Source organism: Coregonus clupeaformis, chromosome 33 (genome assembly GCF_020615455.1).
Source record: "Coregonus clupeaformis isolate EN_2021a chromosome 33, ASM2061545v1, whole genome shotgun sequence".
Lineage (NCBI taxonomy): Eukaryota > Metazoa > Chordata > Actinopteri > Salmoniformes > Salmonidae > Coregonus > Coregonus clupeaformis.
Genome location: NC_059224.1, coordinates 29,558,146 through 29,578,972, shown reverse-complemented (window position 1 = coordinate 29,578,972; position 20,827 = coordinate 29,558,146). Strand labels below are relative to the sequence as shown.

Genomic DNA, 20,827 nt, shown 5'->3' with positions numbered 1-20,827 from the left:
CAGGAATCCTTCTTGGGTGTAATGTGAAATAGCTGCGTTTTCTTCAACAGCTGAGACCTTCTCTATGGGAATTGTTGTGGTTTACTTTGACCAATGAGCCAATAAGAGAAGTGATGTGTTCTGTAGAGACAGAAGTCATTATCTTTCCAATCTAATGTTGACATTAAGGATCTATGTGGTCTGCTCATAATGTTCTCCTCACAAATACAATCATATCTATCTGCCCCTGGGAGAAGCTTTCAGTAAGCCTATATTGTGTTGATGTTAAGTGAACCTTATCACAACAGCTATCTATTGTTGGGAATTCTAAAAATATTTCTCAATGGAAAGACAATATGGCTAAAACAATTACCATGCATTTCACTCTAATGGTTTTATCATAAAGAAGAGGCCAACATCACAGTAGAACAGTTTCATAAAAATTGTTTAAATTGACTTTGCATTGTACATGCAAATGGAAGTTGCTATTGCTCTTCACTTGCCAAATATCACAATTCATGGACCATACAGAATCTGGACAGGCAGTAACATTACGTGCAAATAAAATAATGTATATTTCTATAACATGTCATAACATATCAATTTCAACCTTACCCGATTTACTATCAATTATTCACCTGTTATTAATATGACTGATAAAATCAATACAAAACATTTAAACGTAAATGTTTTTTATGAATAGTCAGTATATTATTTCTTCTTAAAAATATTTTTTTGCTTCCATAAGAGCATGTCGCCAGAAAAAAACAGATCTCAAAACATTCATCAGTGCGCAATGTCAACGCAGTCTTACAAACAAACAGAAAAAAGATACAATCATAAATGACTGACAAAACATGCACCCTTTGAAAACAGAGATTCCCCATCAAGGGCTCTGCACCTCCATATGATCTATTAAGGTGTCTTTCTTCAAGAACTGCAGGTTACGGATGGACCTCCACACCCCCACGTAACTGTCACTCACAGACTGGTTGGCCTGGTTGACCCGGTTCTCGCTATGGAAGGCCTCTCTCTGGAGATCTACAAACTCCATGCTGTTGCTGGTATCTTGAGGTGGGAGGTCACTGCGGCTCTGATTATTGAGTAGGTGCTCCTGTGTGGGGAAAGATCCTTCGATCGATCCTCCGTCGGACCCTGTGTGACCATTGGGCAGGGGCTCCAGGTCTCCGTTGGGTGGCTTCTTCTCGATGTAAGGCTGTCCAGGCAGGCTATCGTCCTTGCTTTGCTCCTCCAGGTCCTGGTAGAGGGTCTTCTTCCTGGTCTCAAAGTACTTGACGATACAGTAGGTGATGGAACCCACCGTGTTGACCACCACGCCGGCCACAAACAGCCTTGTGGGCTCCACATCGCTAAAGGCCAGCATGCCCACTGTGATGGTGGCGATGCTCTTCACCACGCCCACGAAGCTGGTGGTGACGGCCGAGTTGATGTAGGTGCATTGCAGCGTGGTGAAGTTCATGGCACAGCCGATGAGGATGCAGATGGAGAAGATGCCAGAGATGAAGGGGTTACTCCAGCCTGTGTAGCTCCACATGTTGATGGAGTCCATGCTGACTATGGAGCAGATTAAGAGAACTGGGGAAGCCATGATGGCGATGGAGTACTGGGCTGTGAGGGGGCCATATTCACTGTCTATGCTGGTCTTCTGGATCAGGACCAGGTAGGAGGCGTGGATGATCACAGCCAGGACGCCCGTCACGTAGCCATACGGGTCACCCATCACGTCACCAGACCCTGAGTAAACACAGACACCGTGTCACAATAACAACAGCAGTGGTGAGAGAACAGTAAAGTTTCTCGAAACTTCCCTATTGTAAGGTATCCACACAAAAAATTATCCAGTGTTTAATCAGCTCTCTGAGAGTGTTAAATGTAACACTTTTTCAGTCTATATGGGTCCACGCTTTTATTAACACTTTGCTTAGAGCTAATGCTGTTACACTTTCTCAGTGTTAGAGAATTAACCCCTGTAGTGTTGCAGTAACTTGTTTTGGGGTGTTGCTTTAACACTGTAGGGTGTAAAGCAGGGTTCTTCAATTCTGGTCCTGGAGGGCCGAAACACTTCTGTTTTTTATTTCTACCTGGTAGTTAATTGCACTCACCTGGTGTCCCAGGTCTGAATTAGCCCCTGATTAGAAGGAGAGGATGAAAAACAGAGGTGTTTCGACCCTCCAGGACCGGAATTGAAGAACCCTGGTGTAAAGCCTTACTTACATATTTCCCAGTGTGCCTTTCCAGTGGTCTGAAACTCCTTGTTTGGAGGCCAAATCAGGCAAGTTTATACTGGCTTGCAAAGTGATATGTAATTCCTATTGGAATCTATCCAGAGTGGCTGATTCAATTTGAACTTCAAATCACCCGAAATCTGCATTCAGAATGACTGCCAAGGTAAGGATGATTGCTCAATGAGACTACCTAAACCATTTAAACTGGAACAACCATCTCAGTAACGGGTGCGATAAGTCCAACTCTACAGACTTAATTTAACTCTTGAATCAACTCTAGAAATGTTACACTGAAAAATCAGCACTAGGTAACACTGGCCAATTTACTGTGCGGATGTAATGGCTCTGAAAGTTATTATAAAGTAGTGTGGAGACACATCTTTAACACACATCCTATCCATATGATGGTATAATGGGGACAGAGCATGGTGTTGAACTTTCCTCACAGTATCAGCAACATTCAGAACTGTTGCATCTGTATACTTTACAATGGGACCTTTCTAGAAAACAGTAATCACTTTTTTTTTTTTTTTGTAATCCCCCAGTGGGCAAAAACTGGTTGAATCAACATTGTTTCCACGTCATTTAAAAAAACAATATACATATGTGTTGACATTGAATCAAGTGGAAAACGGATTGGATTTGCAAAAAGTAATCAATATTAGGGAATTTCGAAAATGTGTATTATACCTAAATCCAACATCATGGTGACTTATGTTTTACTTGAACTCACATTACTTGAGCTCAAGCAGGTGTAAATCAAAACTAAACCTTGAAATGACGCCTGTGCCTAATGGGCCCGCTAGTGTATTTGTAATATTATTCTAGGATGGATTATTGCTTGTATGCAGTAGTTTGAAGCCCATACACTCACCACAATATACTGCGTAATACGCACCATATTGATCGGCAATTTAGAATAAATCATAATGTTTCGTTCCTACTTCACTTGATGTATAAGTAGAATATAATAATACGTGTAATTTTACCAGCTAAAGCTGCTCCTCCAGTAGTGATGAGCACCGCCGTTATGACCCCCACCGACGGGTTACCGTTCTTCAGGATGCACACGCCGATGCCCAGGGTGGCCAACGGTAGACACCGTTTGAAAACCACATACATGGGTAGACTCAGTCCTCTGAGAGACCAAAGAGTTAGAGTGGACTGTAATGTGGACAGAATACAAACACTTCCGAAGACTTTGGCTAGTTGAAGGCTGAACGGGGGAATGTCTACTTTTCCCAGTCTCCTTAATATCTCAAGTGTAATCGCCGCCAATGTGCTGGTGAGGCACTGGATGAGAGTGAGGTAGTTGAAGTTATAAGTCGTGATGAGAAATTTTAGCAAAATGTTCAACGATCCTGAGAAAAATCCATGAGCAACAGCGACGGAGATACCAAGTAAACGACCTTTACAAACTTCCATGGTTGCCTTGAATTTCCCTTAAACGCAAGTGCAAGAAAGGGGAAATAACGGTGAGTCCTTATTGTGTGCTCAGTCCCTTTGAATAAAGTGTACACTGTACAGCCTTTCTCCTGGAGAGCACAGCTGTAAATGTCCAAGTTATTAATGTCAAGAAAAAAATCGATTACAAGCAGGACCTTTCAATATAAAAGGGTCCCGTAAAACAAATAGAGGATGGTCCCAAAACGTTGAAGAGAAAAAAAAGCTTGGGAATGTTGACGCATATGTTTGAATATTAGGTTTTCATCAATTAAATCACCTTTTCTGCTCGTGAGGTTCTAGCTTTCTTACTTTTACGTCACATGCTGTTGGATACAGCAGCGAGGTGAGCTGTTGTGAAAGAACTAAACTACAGTGCATATGGGTAAACCCGCCAGTATATTCCCTCTAGCACAGAGGTGCATGGGCGCAACACTAGAGCGCGTAAGTTGCCACGTTGAATAATACATTTGCCGCAACACTGGTTGGTTGCCCTTTACCCACGGTAACGGACTTAGGAACCAGCCCACTTACTTTGATGGACTTTACCAGGCTGTTTTATTTACATATTGCAGTCCTCGGACCAATTGCAACGCTTTGCAAACGCATGAAATCGGCGTAAATTAGACTGCTCAGTTGTAGTGCCATGATGAACGGGGAACAGGGCACATGGACCCAGTTAATTTTCTTCAAGGGACATAAAGCTTTGAGGGGAACCCTCTCTATAGTGTTATCTCAACCACGCATTACTGTCTCCGATGTCTTTATTAACTATCTCTGTAGATTGATGTTTCCCACGACAATTCAGCTTCCAGTGTGAAAAATCAAAATGTTGGAGAATCATTAAAATACAATAGGCATAACAAAAACATTAACAATAATAATTAGTATGTTTCATGATTATTTCACATTTTAAGCAAAGAAAGGCACATTCTGTTTATATCATATTTCCCCTGTTAGTTTTCCCATATCGCCTCTAGGAATTAAGAGTGATACAAATGCATCCTGTGTGATTGACATTTAGTCCATAGCGCTAAGCAAATCTTGATAAGACAAACATAAAGAAACTAAAACAAACAAACATAGGCCTATAGGCAACAGAATAAAGTGGTGAAAGACAATTAATTTAGTCTATATGTAAAAAAAGAAGCAATTGCAAAGAAGATGGTAAAATACTAATTCCAAGAGAGTTAGAGCAAATTAGGAGCCTATTTCAGATCAGTGCAATGCCAGACAGCTCACCAGTGACTCTGCTTCATGTAAGACATTGAAAGGGACAGAGTGCCCGCAGAGTATGTGTGCAGTCACTTCTATTATGAAATTTACTCACACAGAAAAAGAAAAACGGTCTCCAGAGAACATTTGGTTCAGGCCTCAGCAGCGTAACTCATGCGCATTAAGCAGCATAAAGCTGGGATATCTGAGGGCTAAATGATGGCTCTCTCCCCTCACCACCAGGGCACAGAGAACCTGTCAGATTCATGACATTTACTTTCATATCCGTAGAATGAACATTTTAATGCAATGGAAAGTCTGACAAGATCATCGATAGAGTTCAAGCCTGTGTGTTGAGCTATATGGACAGGTTTGTTAATTCTAGTCCTCCTTGGTAGAGGACCCAGAGAAATTAAGTAAGTAATCAAATAATTTCAACCACTTACTAAATCAGTAAAAATCACTAAATACACCAATATGAGCATACATTCTACTAACAATAAGGACAAGCATTCTACCAACAATAAGGACAAACAGCAGATCATCAGGCACTTTGTTGGCACGTGTTTGGTTGAGCAACCTTCAGATCCCCATATCTCTCTCTCTGATGGACAGATGGGGAGGAATCCCTGCTATCCCATCTGTATTCGGACTCTGTTGTGTGTGTGGGCTATGATGACGTGTCCCTTTTAATAGCATCATTATGAAAGCCGCAGTGAAGCTTTGGCAAACGCCACGGCAGTGATCGTAACCCACCGCCGTCCTAAAAGTCCTCTCTCCCGTTCCTTGCGGCAGGGCAATTATGAGCTCTCTACGGTGCGCTAGGCGGCGGGGCAGCCAGGCATGGAGGTGTGTAGATTTTTACAGTCTCATCCCAGGAGCAGTCCACCACCTGTGGACACAAAGACAGATTGCACTAATCAAAATGAGACTCCACGTGACCGAGTGATGGAGATGAGGTCCTCATGTGATTTCACATGACAAGAAAATAAATATTTGTTGGGTTTCAAACTGGTGTCAGACAGAGGACTATGATATATTAGGATGCATGTGACTTGTTGTATGGTCGGTCACATTCATACAATGGGTGGGATTTCAGAGCTGGATGGGAAGCGTTGAGGGTAGTTTTGGTACACAATTGTCCGCTGTTCCTATAATAGCATTGAACATTTTATAGTGTCTTAGTGTTAGGACACATATTTTTGTTGTTCAGACAGAATTGCACACACTGTTTAGACATTTTCAATATTATTATATATACTGCGGGTACAGTGTCTGGGTGGAGATTGGCAATTCAAGCAGAGTCATTGCTTTGAAGCCTCAAAGGCATCAAAGTGTATTTTCAACAATGTGGAGACAAATATGTTTTTGAGCCTTAGTGGGGTTCGTTATTAGTTTGAACTCTATCAGAAGTACAGAATGTCATGGTTATCAACTCAATTACACACTGTCCACTTTCATTTAGTCTTTTTAAAGACAATGAAAATGCTATTCAATAGCATGGCAAATTGATCAGGGCTTTTTAGCTCCAAAGACAAAAAGCTCCATGTCACAGCAGTCAAAAGTCTTCACACAGACCAAAGGACAGATTTCCACTGGTCTAATGTCCATTGCTCATGTTTCTTGGCCCAAGCAGGTCTCTTCTTCATATTTGTGTCCTTTAGCAGTGGTTTCTTTGCAGCAAATCGACCATGAAGGCCTGATTCACACAGCCCCCTCAGGAGACTGAAAAGATTTGGCATGGGTCCTCAGATCCTCAAAAAATTCTACAGCTGCACCATCGAGAGCATCCTGACTGGTTGCATCACCGCCTGGTATGGCAACTGCTTGGCCTCCGACCGCAAGGCACTACAGAGGGTAGTGCGTACGGCCCAGTACATCACTGGGGCCAAGCTTCCTGCCATCCAGGACCTCTATACCAGGCGGTGTCAGAGGAAGGCCCTCAAAATTGTCAAAGACTCCAGCCACCCTAGTCATAGACTGTTCTCCCTGCTACCGCACGGGCAAGCGGTACCGGAGTGCCAAGTCTAGGTCCAAAAGACTTCTCAACAGCTTCTACCCCCAAGCCATAAGACTCCTGAACAGCTAATCATGGCTACCCGGACTATTTGCACTGCCCCCCCACCCCATCCTTTTTACGCTGCTGCTACTCTGTTAATTATTTATGCATAGTCACTTTAACTCTACCCACATGTACATATTACTTCAACTATCTCAACTAGCCGGTGCCCCCGCACATTGACTCTGCACCGGTACCCCCCTGTATATATATAGCCTCCCTACTGTTATTTTATTTTACTTCTGCTCTTTTTTTCTCAACACTTTTTTTGTTGTTGTTTTATTTGTACTTTTTTTGTTAAAAATAAATGCACTGTTGGTTAAGGGCTGTAAGTAAGCATTTCACTGTAATGTCTGCACCTGTTGTATTCGGCGCATGTGACCAATACAATTTGATTTGATTTGATTTGAACAGTTGATGTTGAGATGTGTCTGTTGCTTGAACTCTGTGAAGCATTTATTTGGGTTGCAATTTCTGAGGCTGGTAACTCTAATGAACTCTGGGTCTTCCATTCCTGTGGCGGTCCTCATGAGAGCCAGTTTAATCATAGCGCTTGATGGTTTTTGCGACTGCACTTGAAGAAACTTTCAAAGTTCTTGAAATTACCCGTATTGACTGACCTTCATGTCTTAAAGTAATGATGGACTGTCGTTTCACTTTGCTTATTTGAGCTATTCTTGCCATAATATGGTATTTTACCAAATAGGGCTATCTTCTGTATACCAACCCTACCTTGTCACAACACAACTGATTGGCTCAAACGCATTAAGAAGGAAAGGAATTCCACAAATTAACTTTTAAGAACGCACACCTGTTAATTGAAATGCATTCCAGGTGACTACCTCATGAAGCTGGTTGAGAGAATGCCAAGAGTGTGCAAAGCTGATTTGTTTAACACTTTTTTGGTTACTACATGATTCCATATGTGTTATTTCATAGTTTTGATGTCTTCACTATTATTCTACAATGTAGAAAATTGTAAAAATAAAGAAAAACATATATTTGATGAACAATGAAGTATGAAGGGTCATAAAATAACAAGCATGGTGCTATAGAATTCTGCCAGTATGATTTAGCCCTGAAGAAATATGTCTCCAATAGAGCTCCATACTTCATTTAGCTCTTTCCTCTCCTCTCCGTATCTTGGTGGGAGGGGGGAATTCATTATTCTTGAGTACTACAGAGAGGAGAATCTGCCTCACTGCCAAGCAGACCAGCCCGTGACTCAGCCATTGAAGGAAAAAATGGCCTCCATTAATTACTTTACTGCAAAACATAAAGTGAAAGCCAGCGCTGCAGCAGTCTGGAGGGTAAAGGAGGAAGAGGAAGAAGAATGACCCCTGAGGGGTGTCCCTGTCCCCAGTCCCTGCTGGGTGGCAGAGAGCGGAGCGGTCCAATCCCATACTTCAACTTTCTCCAAAACCGGATTTCTCCAAACTATTTTAAGGGACGAAAACTATGAGAGGCTCTCCCTGAATTTCCTCTGTTAGAATAGCTGTCATATTCTCCCCTCTGTGATGTATTACCCCAGCCTGCATTCCAAGCAGCTTAACTCCTGCTCTTCCGTAAGGACTTGTTAACATGTAATTGCTGCAGTTTGGAGGGTCTATGTAGGGGAGGCTGTTGTGCTGTGTGGTGTGGTGTCCTTCACAGCACAACGACTATAAGCTGGTCAAAGGCTAGCACAACCTGGAGATCAATCAGACACGTGTGACTGCATGCAGCATTGCCTTGGGGGAGGGAGGGGGACCACTCTGCACATTAGCTGGGGAGAGGGCAAGGGGATGGTGGGTGGGCAGTGACACGCTGTGTGTTCATACAGGGATAAGGTTGGGGGCTGTACTGTAGGAGACTTCCAGTCATGTGGAGACTGGAGAGGGTAGTGGGGTGTGTAAAGGCTGTATCTTCTTGGCATGTTGAGATAGAGGTTTGGCGGCTATGTGCGTTAGCCTGCGGTTTATTCTCTCCACTGATGGGGGGAGAAACATTGCTGTAGGAGTTTTTCCCCGGCTCAATACTGCATGCCCCCTCTTCCTGGCACAGGTAACCGTACCCTTCTGCACCCCCGCAGGTTGGCAACAGACAAACCTGCGCCTGACAAGAGTAAATTAGGAAGAATGTATGGTTGAAAAAACACACTTACCCCAACAAATTGGTTGGAGTGCCAAGCAAGCTTTTGTATAGCTGCGCTGGGTAGGCACGACTTCCATTGGCAGCCGTAGATGTGCAACTGGCACACATCTGCCAGAAAGAGATTTTCAGCCCCCAGACGAGTTTGGCTCGGGGGACGTCATCATTCAAAACAATTAGAAGCAAGGCATCTGAGTAATTTTGATTACTGTTCCAAGTGCAGGCATATCCTTAAAAAAGTGTTTACATTTACAAACTTTACGGGTAACTGAAATTATGTAAAGTGCAAGACCTAAATGGATGACTGAGATGCCATTCCCACTGCTTAAAAAAGGAATGTTAAACGCTATCTACTTTTCTACGAAATCTACTTCTGCCAGAAGGGAAAAAATACCTTTTGCTTGGCTCCTCAAGATTATCCTCAAGGTAATCCAAAAGGATATGCTGACACAAACTTTTAAAATATAGAAGTCTTAGTCTAATTCCTTTACTAATATATGCACAGTTGAGGTATCCTGTATTAGTGTGAAGTAGGTGGAGAAGTGAACTGTGCAGTAGTTGATTGCTGTTATCTGAGTCACAGCCTGGCTGTGATGTCTCATTGACAGTTCTGACCTGCTGTCTTTCATCCATCACTCTGAGTGCTGACGTCAGGCCTGACTGTGAACTCCCCACAGTCCAGACCCTGCATACTGCACCACAGGCAGGCCCCTGTGTGTGTGTAAGGTTACAAAGCTACTGGTAATTTACTAAAGTTACCAGAATCTTCAGGAAATTTGGTAATTAACAGAAAATGTATGACAATCGTTTATCGTAACTTTGGTAATTTATACTTGAATAACTTTTTCTAGTAGATAGACCATATGGTTCAAGAGAAAATAGCCTAATTAATAAAAAAAGCATCTAATCAACAATCGCATTATTTTCAATGAACTCTGCAGCTCTTCCAACTATTGACTGTGTTCACAACTGGCACCAGTTTGACGCCAAAACATTGAACACATTGACATAGTAAAATAAATCGAAGTATGTAAAAAAATATATATTAAGGCCATTTCATGCTGAAACCCTTATAAACACCAATGGTATTCACTAAGTAGATTTTTTAAATTTATTTTAATTTTTACTATAATATACTGAACAAAAATATAAACGCAACATGCAACAATTTAAAATATTTTAAAAGAGTTATAGTTCATATAAGGAAATCAGTCAATTTAAATAAATTCATTAGGCCCTAATCTACAGATTTCACATGACTGGGCAGGGGTGCAGCCATGGGTGGGGCCTTGCAGGGCATAGGCCCACCCACTGGGGAGCCAGGCACAGCCAATGAGAATGAGTTTTTCCCCACAAAAGGGTTTTATTACAGACAGAAATACTCCTCAGCATCCCCCACCCCCCACCCCCACCCCCCTCAGACGATCCCGCAGGTGAAGAAGCCAGATGACTATGAAATAACACATATGGAATCAAGAACTTTGAAAGTTTCTTCAAGTACAGTCACAAAAACCATCAAGCGTTATGATGAAACTGGCTCTCATGAGGAAGACCCAGAGTTACCTCTGCTGCAGAGGATAAGTTCATTAGAGTTACCAGCCTCAGAAATTGCAGCCCAAATAAATGCTTCACAGAGTTCAAGTAACAGACACATCCCAACATCAACTGTTCAGAGGAGACCGTGTGAATCAGGCCTTCATGGTCGAATTGCTGCAAAGAAACCACTACTAAAGGACACCAATAATAATAAGAGACTTGCTTGGGCCAAGAAACACGAGCAATGGACATTAGACCGGAGGAAATGTGTCCTTTGGTCTGGAATCGAAATGTGAGATTTTTGGTTCCAACCGCCGTGTCTTTGTGAGAGGCGGTGTGGGTGAACGGATGATCTCTGCATGTGTGGTTCCCACCGTGAAGCATGGAGGAGGAGGTGTGATGGTGCTTTGCTGGTGACATTGTCTGTGATTTATTTAGAATTCAAGGCACACTTAACCAGCATGGCTACCACAGCATTCTGCAGCAATACGCCATCACATCTGGTTTGCGCTTAGTGGGACTATCATTTGTGTTTCAACAGGACAATGACCCAAAACACACCTCCAGGCTGTGTAAGGGATATTTTACCAAGAAGGAGAGTGATGGAGTGCTGCATCAGATGACCTGGCCTCCACAATCACCCGACCTCAACCCAATTGAGATGGTTTGGGATGAGTCGGACCACAGAGTGAAGGAAAAGCAGCCAACAACTAGCAGCCAACAACTAAATATATATATATTCTCTCGAAAAAGCCTGTCACACACAATCTGGCGTAAATACGACTGTGGGGTGTGCAGTGTCCACGGAGGCTGGGGATCTACACAAACCGAACAAACACACGTTCCTGGAAACTTTCAAAGTTATCACAAGATATCAAGTGGCCCTTTTGGGTATTTCAGATGACCACAGGTGTCTGTAATAATCTCTGGCCCTCTGTGTGGCTTTATCACATATCAAATATATGAAATAATTAAATAAGAAAAAATTAAGAATGACAAAGCTGTAAAACATGATCCTAAATATAGATGTCTTGTGATAGATTACATCAAATCCTTGAAAGATACCCGGATTCTGGTAGTTTACTGGTAAACTTCAAAAGTTTCCAGGAATGTGTGTTTGTTCGGTTTGTGTAGATCCCCATCCTCCGTGGACACTGCACACTCACAGTCGTATTTACGCCAGATTGTGCGTGACAGGCTTTTTCCAGAGAATAATACAGGCAGGCTATCAGCGTCATGTGAATAATGACATCCCCAGTAATGACTAGCCTTTACAATAGAGCTTATTACATCCTATCAGTCTATTTTTCCAGTCCTCTCAGGCTGAACAATGTAAACAGCCATGAGAGACCCAACACTAGAGGCTAGGTACGGGGTAGGAATAAGAAGACGTGAGAGTGATGTTTTCAATTATATGGTTCCTCTGCTATATTGATAGCTGGACTGATATCAAACAATTTGTGAGGGAGAATGTGACTGGAGAATTTAATTCATGGATGCTGGCTACTGTAAGACAGACTGATAGATAGAACTGCATTGCAGTGTACTGTATAAGGATACATTTACTCTACGCAACAGTTTTCTTCAGTACAACATATACCTCAGGAAAAGGCAGAAGTAGTGTTTGAGAGTTTTTCTCTAAGTGAAAGTGCTGGGCCTGCAGGGGTAAGTGTCTGCTATGGTGTTACGTCGCTGCATCGGAACCTCTAGTAGCGATTTTTTCCACAGAGGTTGGGTCCAATGGCTGAGCCCTGTGGCTGAGATAAATGCATGGGCCAGTGAGATGATAGTTAAACGATACTGGGACAGACAGGCATGTGTTACCTGGTTGGGGATGTGCAGGTTGAAGTCCAGGCCACAGACGAACTCTGAGTGGTGCTCCAGCGTCTCCAGCAGCGGCTGCTCTGTCCTGGAGTAGTCCCAGAGCCTGTGGAAGCAGACGCAGCCCAACACAACATGAGGCAATCACACTAATTGAAAGGCCGTTTCTCCCTCATTCCCCTTCTGACGGCCGGGGCGATGGCTCAAAGCCCTGACGCAGCGCACACCAGACTGATCCACTTAGCAAATGTAATTAAATTATTTCTTTTGAAAATACTCCGGGCCTATTTATGTGTGCCAGGGGAGTCAGTCATTTAGAGTTATTATAGAAAGAGAGCTGTTAGTGTCAATCAGCACTAGGCCTCTCCTATACTGTAACTGCACTGTGGGACTGGAGCCCATTGGATGTTAACAGGTAGGATTGCATTCAAGAGAGAATACACTTAGAGCATTAGAGTCAAAGGAAATAAGAGGTTTGTGAAAACAATGCGGATGATGAAAACAAACTTGGAAATTAGCCTCGGAAAATAAAATATGTGTTGAGTGTTCTCTAGTCTAAATGATAGATCGGTGTTCAACAGAAGAATAAAACAGATCCACAAAGAGAACAAGGCTTCCGCCTTTTAGTGTCTACAGTACGTACACTATATTTACAAAAGTATGTGGACACCCTTTCAAATTAGTGGATTCGGCTATTTCAGCCACACCCGTTGCTGACAGGTGTATAAAATCGAGCACACAGCCATGCAATCTCCATAGACACACATTGGCAGTAGAATGGCCTTACTCAAGAGCTCAGTGACTTTCAACGTGGCACCGTCATAGGATGCCACCTTTCCAACAAGTCAGTTCATCAAATTTCTGCCCTGCTAGAGCTGCCCCGGTCAACTGTAAGTGCTGTTTTGTGAAGTGGAAACGTCTAGGAGCAACAACGGCTCAGTCGCGAAGTGGTAGGCCACACAAGCTCACAGAACGGACCGCCGTGTGCTGAAGAGCGTAGCGCGTAAAAATCGTCTGTCTTCGGTTGCAACACTCACTACCGAGTTCCAAACTGCCTCTGAAAGCAACATCAGCACAAGAACTGTTCGTCGGGAGCTTCATGAAATGAGTTTCCATGGCCGAGCAGCAGCACACAAGCCTAAGAGCAGTGGAAACGCGTTCTCTGGAGTGAGGAATCACTCTTCACCATCTGGCAGTCCGACGGATGAATATGGGTTTGGCGGATGCCAGGAGAAAGCTACGTGCCCGAATGCATAGTGCCAACTGTAAAGTTTGGTGGAGTAGGAATAATGGTCTGGGGCTGTTTTTCATGGTTCGGGCTAGGCCCCTTAGTTCCAGTGAAGGGAATCTTAACGCTACAGCATACAATGACATTCTAGACGATTCTGTGCTTCCAACTTTGTGGCAACAGTTTGGGGAAGACCCTTTCCTGTTTCAGCATGACAATGCCACTGTGCACAAAGTGAGGTCCATACAGAAATGGTTTGTCGAGATCAGTGTGGAAGAACTTGACTGGCCTGCACAGAGCCCTGACCTTAACCCCATCAAACACTTTTGGAATGAATTGGAACGCCGACTGCGAGCCAGGCCTAATCGCCCGACATCAGTTCCCGACCTCATTAATGCTCTTGTGGCTGAAGTGAAGCAAGTCCCTGCAACAATGTTACAACATCTAGTGGAAAGCCTTCCCAGCAGAGTGCAGGCTGTTATAGCAGCAGAGAGGGGGCCAACTCCATATTAATGCCCATGATTTTGGAATGAAATGTTCGACGAGCAGGTGTACCACCCCATTCACTTCAAGAGAGTAGTGTCAGTAGGACTCAAAAGACGACACGATCCATCTTCATAACTCACACTCATTACGTTTCTGTGGGAACAAACAGTTAGTCAGATCCAGGCCCAGTGGCGACGCGTTCTAGCTCAGGTACTGTAGATGGCTCTCCTTCTCGTTCCTCCCACAATATCCAGCCAGCGTTCAGGCTAATTCAGGTGAGGCAATATCCTGCTCTAATTAGCCCTACAATAACAGGAGGCAGCGGCCAGCGCATCATTTACCTTCTGTCCCAACACTCCTGAATGAACAGAGCCCACCATGGCAACCCTACCTCACCTAATGCTGTGAGTCAAACAGGACACCTAATCTCATGTAAACACCAGGACCTGGCAGAATTCTAAAGACACCCAAACATGACTTGTGGTGAGTAAACAGAGGCCTGGGATGAGGTCTACGTTACAACAGGTGCCATCGCCTCTACCCAGTCCCATGCCTGTAATGAATGGACAGTACATACATGACACACAAGGCATGGCCGTGTTTTTTTAATCTATAGCAAAACAAACCTTTTGTTCAGCAGTGCGATGACGTTCTAAGGAAAATCATTTCTGTTAATTACCTTTAAAGTATAGGTGATCGATGCAGTGCAGTGCCAGAAATAATTACCTGGTTTCTTCCCTGAATATGACACAACAACATGTTCCCATGGCTTAACACGCTCTGCATTAAACAGTATTGATCTATGAGTTTACCCAGTCATATGTACGTAGACTTAGGCTATATTTATTTATTAGCTCTGTAGGCTAACGTGGTCTTGAGTTACACTGACAATTCTGGTTAAATATCCGGTCAGTAACCCATATCATATATAAATCTGAATGATAACTGATAATTTCTCCCACACGTGTACAGGCCAGCACAACACAATTGGGTTGTTACACAAAAAAAGTGCCCTTTGCGTCCCTTTGATATTTTAAGTAGAAATTGTGCACCATATTGCATTTTAAAAGCCTGTTATATTAAATGAAGTGCCTTTTAATATAGACAATATGGAAGATTCTATGAATCGGATTTGTAATATGAATAAAGGCTTGGTAAAGTGCCAAAATTCTGCATTTTGACATGTCCCCCAACCATGTGTCACTTCTAGGAAGATTTTAAACCACAATCTCAAAATGCTCCAAGTTTTACCATCATTGTAAATTGTTATTTTGTTGCTTTGACAAAGTCATTTCTGGAGATGCTTATTTATTTCATGTGATTAGTGATTAATTTACGTCTGTCCCTCATTTTAAGGAACTTAATTTTCGATTGAATATGGTGAAACGATTCCTTAAAAAAACAAAAAAAACATTGAACCTCTAATAGTCAAATCATAGTGTAAAAGCAGGTGAGCTGGTTCTACCCTTTTTTGGCCATGTTCTGGTATTTTGTGGTGGAAAACTGAGTGGGTCGAGCATAACACAACTCTGTTACCCATAGATAGACAGGCAAAAAATTGTTTTGAACTTTTTTTTGTCAAGCTTGCATTCAATTGCCACTCCACGTTGCACACAATACGCTTCCATTCCCCTTGTCACAATGGGATTTATGGCTGATTTAAGAAGAAATCATCAACTCTGTTACTGTCAACACTGTTACTTTATTTGGCACTTACTGGTATTTTTTTTCTAGAACCTCTTGAGCTGGGAAAAAGTGTTTTTAAGTAAGTTAAACATGCGCTCTTTATGACAGAATGTAAAAATTAGGTGAAATCTAAAGTTTATTTGGACAAAGTTACAATTCTCAAAAGGCACCGAATTGGTGGAATGACCTAATTATTATAACTGAGTCTTGAGACTGAAATTCAGTGAGAGACTCATGATCCTGCTCTGTGTGTCTAGAGCTATAGGAGCACAGAGGCACCAGTGTGGGACAAGGGGTAATCAAATATGGAGGGGCTTTCCCATAGCCACTGACTTTCACGTGACATGGGAAACAAAAAGCCAAGTCAAGGGAAGTGAAGAGTGAATAGCAGATAGAATAGTTTAGGGGTTCAACAAGGGTTCTTCTAAGATCCTCAAAGTTCTTCGAAGAACCTTAGGGTTCTTGGCACTGAAAATTGCCCCCAAAAGGTTCTTCCAAGAACCCCATAGGAGGTGGGGTTCATCGAGGAACCTCAATAGTTGGTGGGGTTCTTGCAGGAACCTAACTGCCCAACCGAAACATTTGGATTTGAATTTGAAAGGACTGCAGGTGCAGGCACTTAACTGACAAATGTCAAGATCTCCTAAATTTAAAGGTAAGGTTTGTCCCTTGTATGATCTAAATTGATATTGTTTTATGATGATACCATCTATCTTTTCATATTTGTGCAAATCTTTCTAAAACAGAAAATGGATACAATTCAATGGATATCAATCAACAAAGAGTTAAGAATATGTACAGTGCCTTGCAAAAGTATTCATCCCCCTTGGCGTTTTTCCTATTTGTTGCATTACAAACTGTCATTTAAATTGATTTTTATTTGGATTTCATGTAATGGACATACACAAAATAGTCGAAATTGGTGAAGTGAAATGAAAAAATAACTTGTTTAAAAAAATTCAAAAAAATAAACAACGAAAAAGTGTTGCGTGCATACAGTGGGGAGAACAAGTATTTGATACAATGCCGATTTTGCAGGTTTTCCTACTTACAGTGGGGAAAAAAAGTATTTAGTCAGCCACCAATTGTGCAAGTTCTCCCACTTAAAAAGATGAGAGAGGCCTGTAATTTTCATCATAGGTACACGTCAACTATGACAGAGAAATTGAGAATTTTTTTCCCAGAAAATCACATTGTAGGATTTTTAATGAATTTATTTGCAAATTATGGTGGAAAATAAGTATTTGGTCACCTACAAACAAGCAAGATTTCTGGCTCTCACAGACCTGTAACTTCTTCTTTAAGAGGCTCCTCTGTCCTCCACTCGTTACCTGTATTAATGGCACCTGTTTGAACTTGTTATCAGTATAAAAGACACCTGTCCACAACCTCAAACAGTCACACTCCAAACTCCACTATGGCCAAGACCAAAGACCTGTCAAAAGACACCAGAAACAAAATTGTAGACCTGCACCAGGCTGGGAAGACTGAATCTGCAATAGGTAAGCAGCTTGGTTTGAAGAAATCAACTGTGGGAGCAATTATTAGGAAATGGAAGACATACAAGACCACTGATAATCTCCCTCGATCTGGGGCTCCACGCAAGATCTCACCCCGTGGGGTCAAAATGATCACAAGAACGGTGAGCAAAAATCCCAGAACCACACGGGGGGACCTAGTGAATGACCTGCAGAGAGCTGGGACCAAAGTAACAAAGCCTACCATCAGTAACACACTATGCCGCCAGGGACTCAAATCCTGCAGTGCCAGACGTGTCCCCCTGCTTAAGCCAGTACATGTCCAGGCCCGTCTGAAGTTTGCTAGAGTGCATTTGGATGATCCAGAAGAGGATTGGGAGAATGTCAAATGGTCAGATGAAACCAAAATATAACTTTTTGGTAAAAACTCAACTCGTCGTGTTTGGAGGACAAAGAATGCTGAGTTGCATCCAAAGAACACCATACCTACTGTGAAGCATGGGGGTGGAAACATCATGCTTTGGGGCTGTTTTTCTGCAAAGGGACCAGGACGACTGATCTGTGTAAAGGAAAGAATGAATGGGGCCATGTATCGTGAGATTTTGAGTGAAAACCTCCTTCCATCAGCAAGGGCATTGAAGATGAAACGTGGCTGGGTCTTTCAGCATGACAATGATCCCAAACACACCGCCCGGGCAATGAAGGAGTGGCTTCGTAAGAAGCATTTCAAGGTCCTGGAGTGGCCTAGCCAGTCTCCAGATCTCAACCCCATAGAAAATCTTTGGAGGGAGTTAAAAGTCCGTGTTGCCCAGCGACAGCCCCAAAACATAACTGCTCTAGAGGAGATCTGCATGGAGGAATGGGCCAAAATACCTGCAACAGTGTGTGAAAACCTTGTGAAGACTTACAGAAAACGTTTGACCTGTGTCATTGCCAACAAAGGGTATATAACAAAGTATTGAGAAACTTTTGTTATTGACCAAATACTTATTTTCCACCATCATTTGCAAATAAATTCATTAAAAATCCTACAATGTGATTTTCTGGATATTTTTTTCTTATTTTGTCTGTCATAGTTGACGTGTACCTATGATGAAAATTACAGGCATCTCTCATCTTTTTAAGTGGGAGAACTTGCACAATTGGTGGCTGACTAAATACTTTTTTTCCCCACTGTACAAAGCATGTAGAGGTCTGTAATTTTTATCATAGGTACACTTCAACTGTGAGAGACGGAATCTAAAACAAAAATCCAGGAAATCACATTGTATAATTTTTAAGTAATTAATTTGCATTTTATTGCATGACATAAGTATTTGATCACCTACCAACAAGTAAGAATTCCGGCTCTCACAGACCTGTTAGTTTTTCTTTAAGAAGCCCTCCTGTTCTCCACTCATTACCTGTATTAACTGCACCTGTTTGAACTCGTTACCTGTATAAAAGACACCTGTCCACACTCTCAATAACTTATAGGGGTTCCCCCACAGTTTCAATTGGAAGAACCCCTAAAGGATCCTCCAGGAACCTTTACTTTTTAGAGTGTAGTTCAGGTAGGCCTTCACCAAACAGTATGACAGTAATCCAGTGATGGCATACCGAAGAAAACCTCCCAAAAACGACTAATTCCTGGGTGGGAAGTTTTTATTTGGTAAGCCCGATCAGTGGCAAGTGTGTTACTTATGTTTTACCTAAGGGCACTTGAGTAACATGGCATAACTTTCTGTCAGACAGATGCAACCAAGTCGTCAACAAAGAGACCAAGTTTTCCACACAATCAGAGAGAGAGAAAAACTGTGTTTATCCTCCACCCCCCAAAAAAAAAATTCTTTTAGTTTTTTCACACGAGAGCAATTGACTCGATTCGGACATCAAACAACAAGTTAAGGCTGGTTTTGGATGGGCATGAAGAAGACTGGTGTCGCATAAAATGTATTTGTGTAGTGAGGGAGAGTTAGAGTGATTTTTGTAATGAAATACACCACCACAGTAATCTGCCTGAATTAAACAAGGCAGTCTTGGCCCAGACCAGATCAATAAAAGTCAGGCTGGCGCTGGTCCAAACCTCAGCAGCCAACCAGCCAACCAGCCCACTGAACACTGCACTGTACACGGCGGCAGGTAGCCTAGCGGTTAGAGCATTGGGCCAGTAATCGAAAGGTTGCTGTTTCGAATACCCGAGCCGACAACGTGAAAACTCTGTCGATGTGCCCTTGAGCAAGGCACTTAACCCTACTTTGTTCCACTACCGTGCCATACTACAATGGCTGACCCTGTAAAACAACACATTTCACTGCAGTGTATGTGACAATACAACTTTTCCCCACCAGATACACAAGACAATAGGGCTGGGAATTGCCAGGGACCTCACTATACGATCACGATACTTAGGTGCCGATACGATACAGTGCATTCGGAAAGTACTGAGATCCCTTCCCTTTCTCCACATTTTGTTATGTTACAGCCTTATTCGAAAATTTTGTCAATATTTTTTCCCCCTCATTAATCTACACACAATACCCCATAATGACATTCATGTGGTAAAAAAAACAAAAAAACAAAACAAAAAAAAAACTAGACATTCTATAATGAATAGGTGGTCTATTCAAAGCAAAACACTTCTACTGCCCAAGGCCATTTCTATGGAACACATACAGTGCAATACTCCATAATATCAAAGCACGGAAATACCTTATTTACATAAGTATTCAGACCCTTTGCTATGAGACTCGAAATTGAGCTCAGGTGCATCCTGTTTCCATTGATCATCCTTGAGATGTTTCTACATCTTGATTGGAGTCCACCTGTGGTAAATTCAATTGATTGGACATGATTTGGTAAGGCACACACCTGTCTATATAAGGTCCCACAGTTGACAGTGCATGTCAGCGCAAAAACCAAGCCATGAGGTCGAAATAATTGTCCGTAGAGCTCCGAGACAGGATTGTGTCCAGGCACAGATCTGGGGAAGGGTACCAAAAAATGTCTGCAGCGTTGAAGGACCCCAAGAACACAGTGGCCTCCATCATTCTTAAATGGAAGAAGTTTGGAACCACCAAGACTCTTCCAAACTAAGCAATCGGGGGAGAAGGGCCTTGGTCAGGGAGGTGACCAAGAACCCGATGGTCACTCTGAAAGAGCTCCAGAGTTCCTCTGTGGAGATGGGAGAACCTTCCAGAAGGACAACCATCTCTGCAGCACTCCACCAATCAGGCCTTTATGGTAGAGTGGCCAGACGGAAGCCACTACTTAGTAAAAGGCACATGACCCGCTTGGAGTTTGCCAAAAGGCACCTAAAGGACTCTCAGACCATGAGAAACAAGATTATCTGGTCTTATGAAACCAAGATTGAACTCTTTGGCCTGAATGCCAAGCGTCACGTCTGGAGGAAACTTGGCACCATCCCTACGGTGAAGCATGGTGGTGGCAGCATCATGCTGTGGGGATGTTTTTCAGCGGCAGGGACTGGGAGACTAGTCAGGATCGAGGGAAAGATGAGCGGAGCAAAGTACAGAGAGAT

General features: G+C 42.7%; 2 protein-coding genes across 2 annotated transcripts in view; both read right to left on the bottom strand.

Annotated features, from left to right (window-relative positions):
- Positions 1–406: 406 nt before the first annotated feature.
- LOC121548969 (solute carrier family 35 member D3-like) lies at positions 407–4,316 on the bottom strand. Its single transcript, XM_041860677.2, has 2 exons — positions 3,215–4,316; positions 407–1,734 (listed from the first exon to the last, which is right to left on the bottom strand). The coding sequence occupies exons 1-2, from the start codon at positions 3,648–3,650 to the stop codon at positions 866–868; spliced, it is 1,305 nt and encodes a 434-aa protein (XP_041716611.1). The 5' UTR covers positions 3,651–4,316; the 3' UTR covers positions 407–865.
- Positions 4,317–4,414: 98 nt separating this feature from the next.
- Positions 4,415–20,827, bottom strand: part of pex7 (peroxisomal biogenesis factor 7) — a 39,663-nt gene continuing 23,250 nt past the window's right edge. Inside the window, exons 9-10 of the mRNA XM_041860679.2 lie at positions 12,433–12,535; positions 4,415–5,775 (exon numbers count right to left, since the gene is read on the bottom strand). Coding sequence (XP_041716613.1) covers positions 5,695–5,775; positions 12,433–12,535 — 184 coding nt within the window. The 3' untranslated portion in view covers positions 4,415–5,694. The remainder of the gene's footprint in view (positions 5,776–12,432; positions 12,536–20,827) is intronic.

Coding starts and splice junctions, on each gene's coding strand:
- LOC121548969 (XM_041860677.2), bottom strand. CDS start 3,650: ATGGAAGTTTGTAAAGGTCGTTTACTTGGTATCTCCGTCGCTGTTGCT. Junction 1,735..3,214: donor TGGAGGAGCAGCTTTAGCTG/GTAAAATTACAC, acceptor GTGTTTACTCAG/GGTCTGGTGACGTGATGGGT.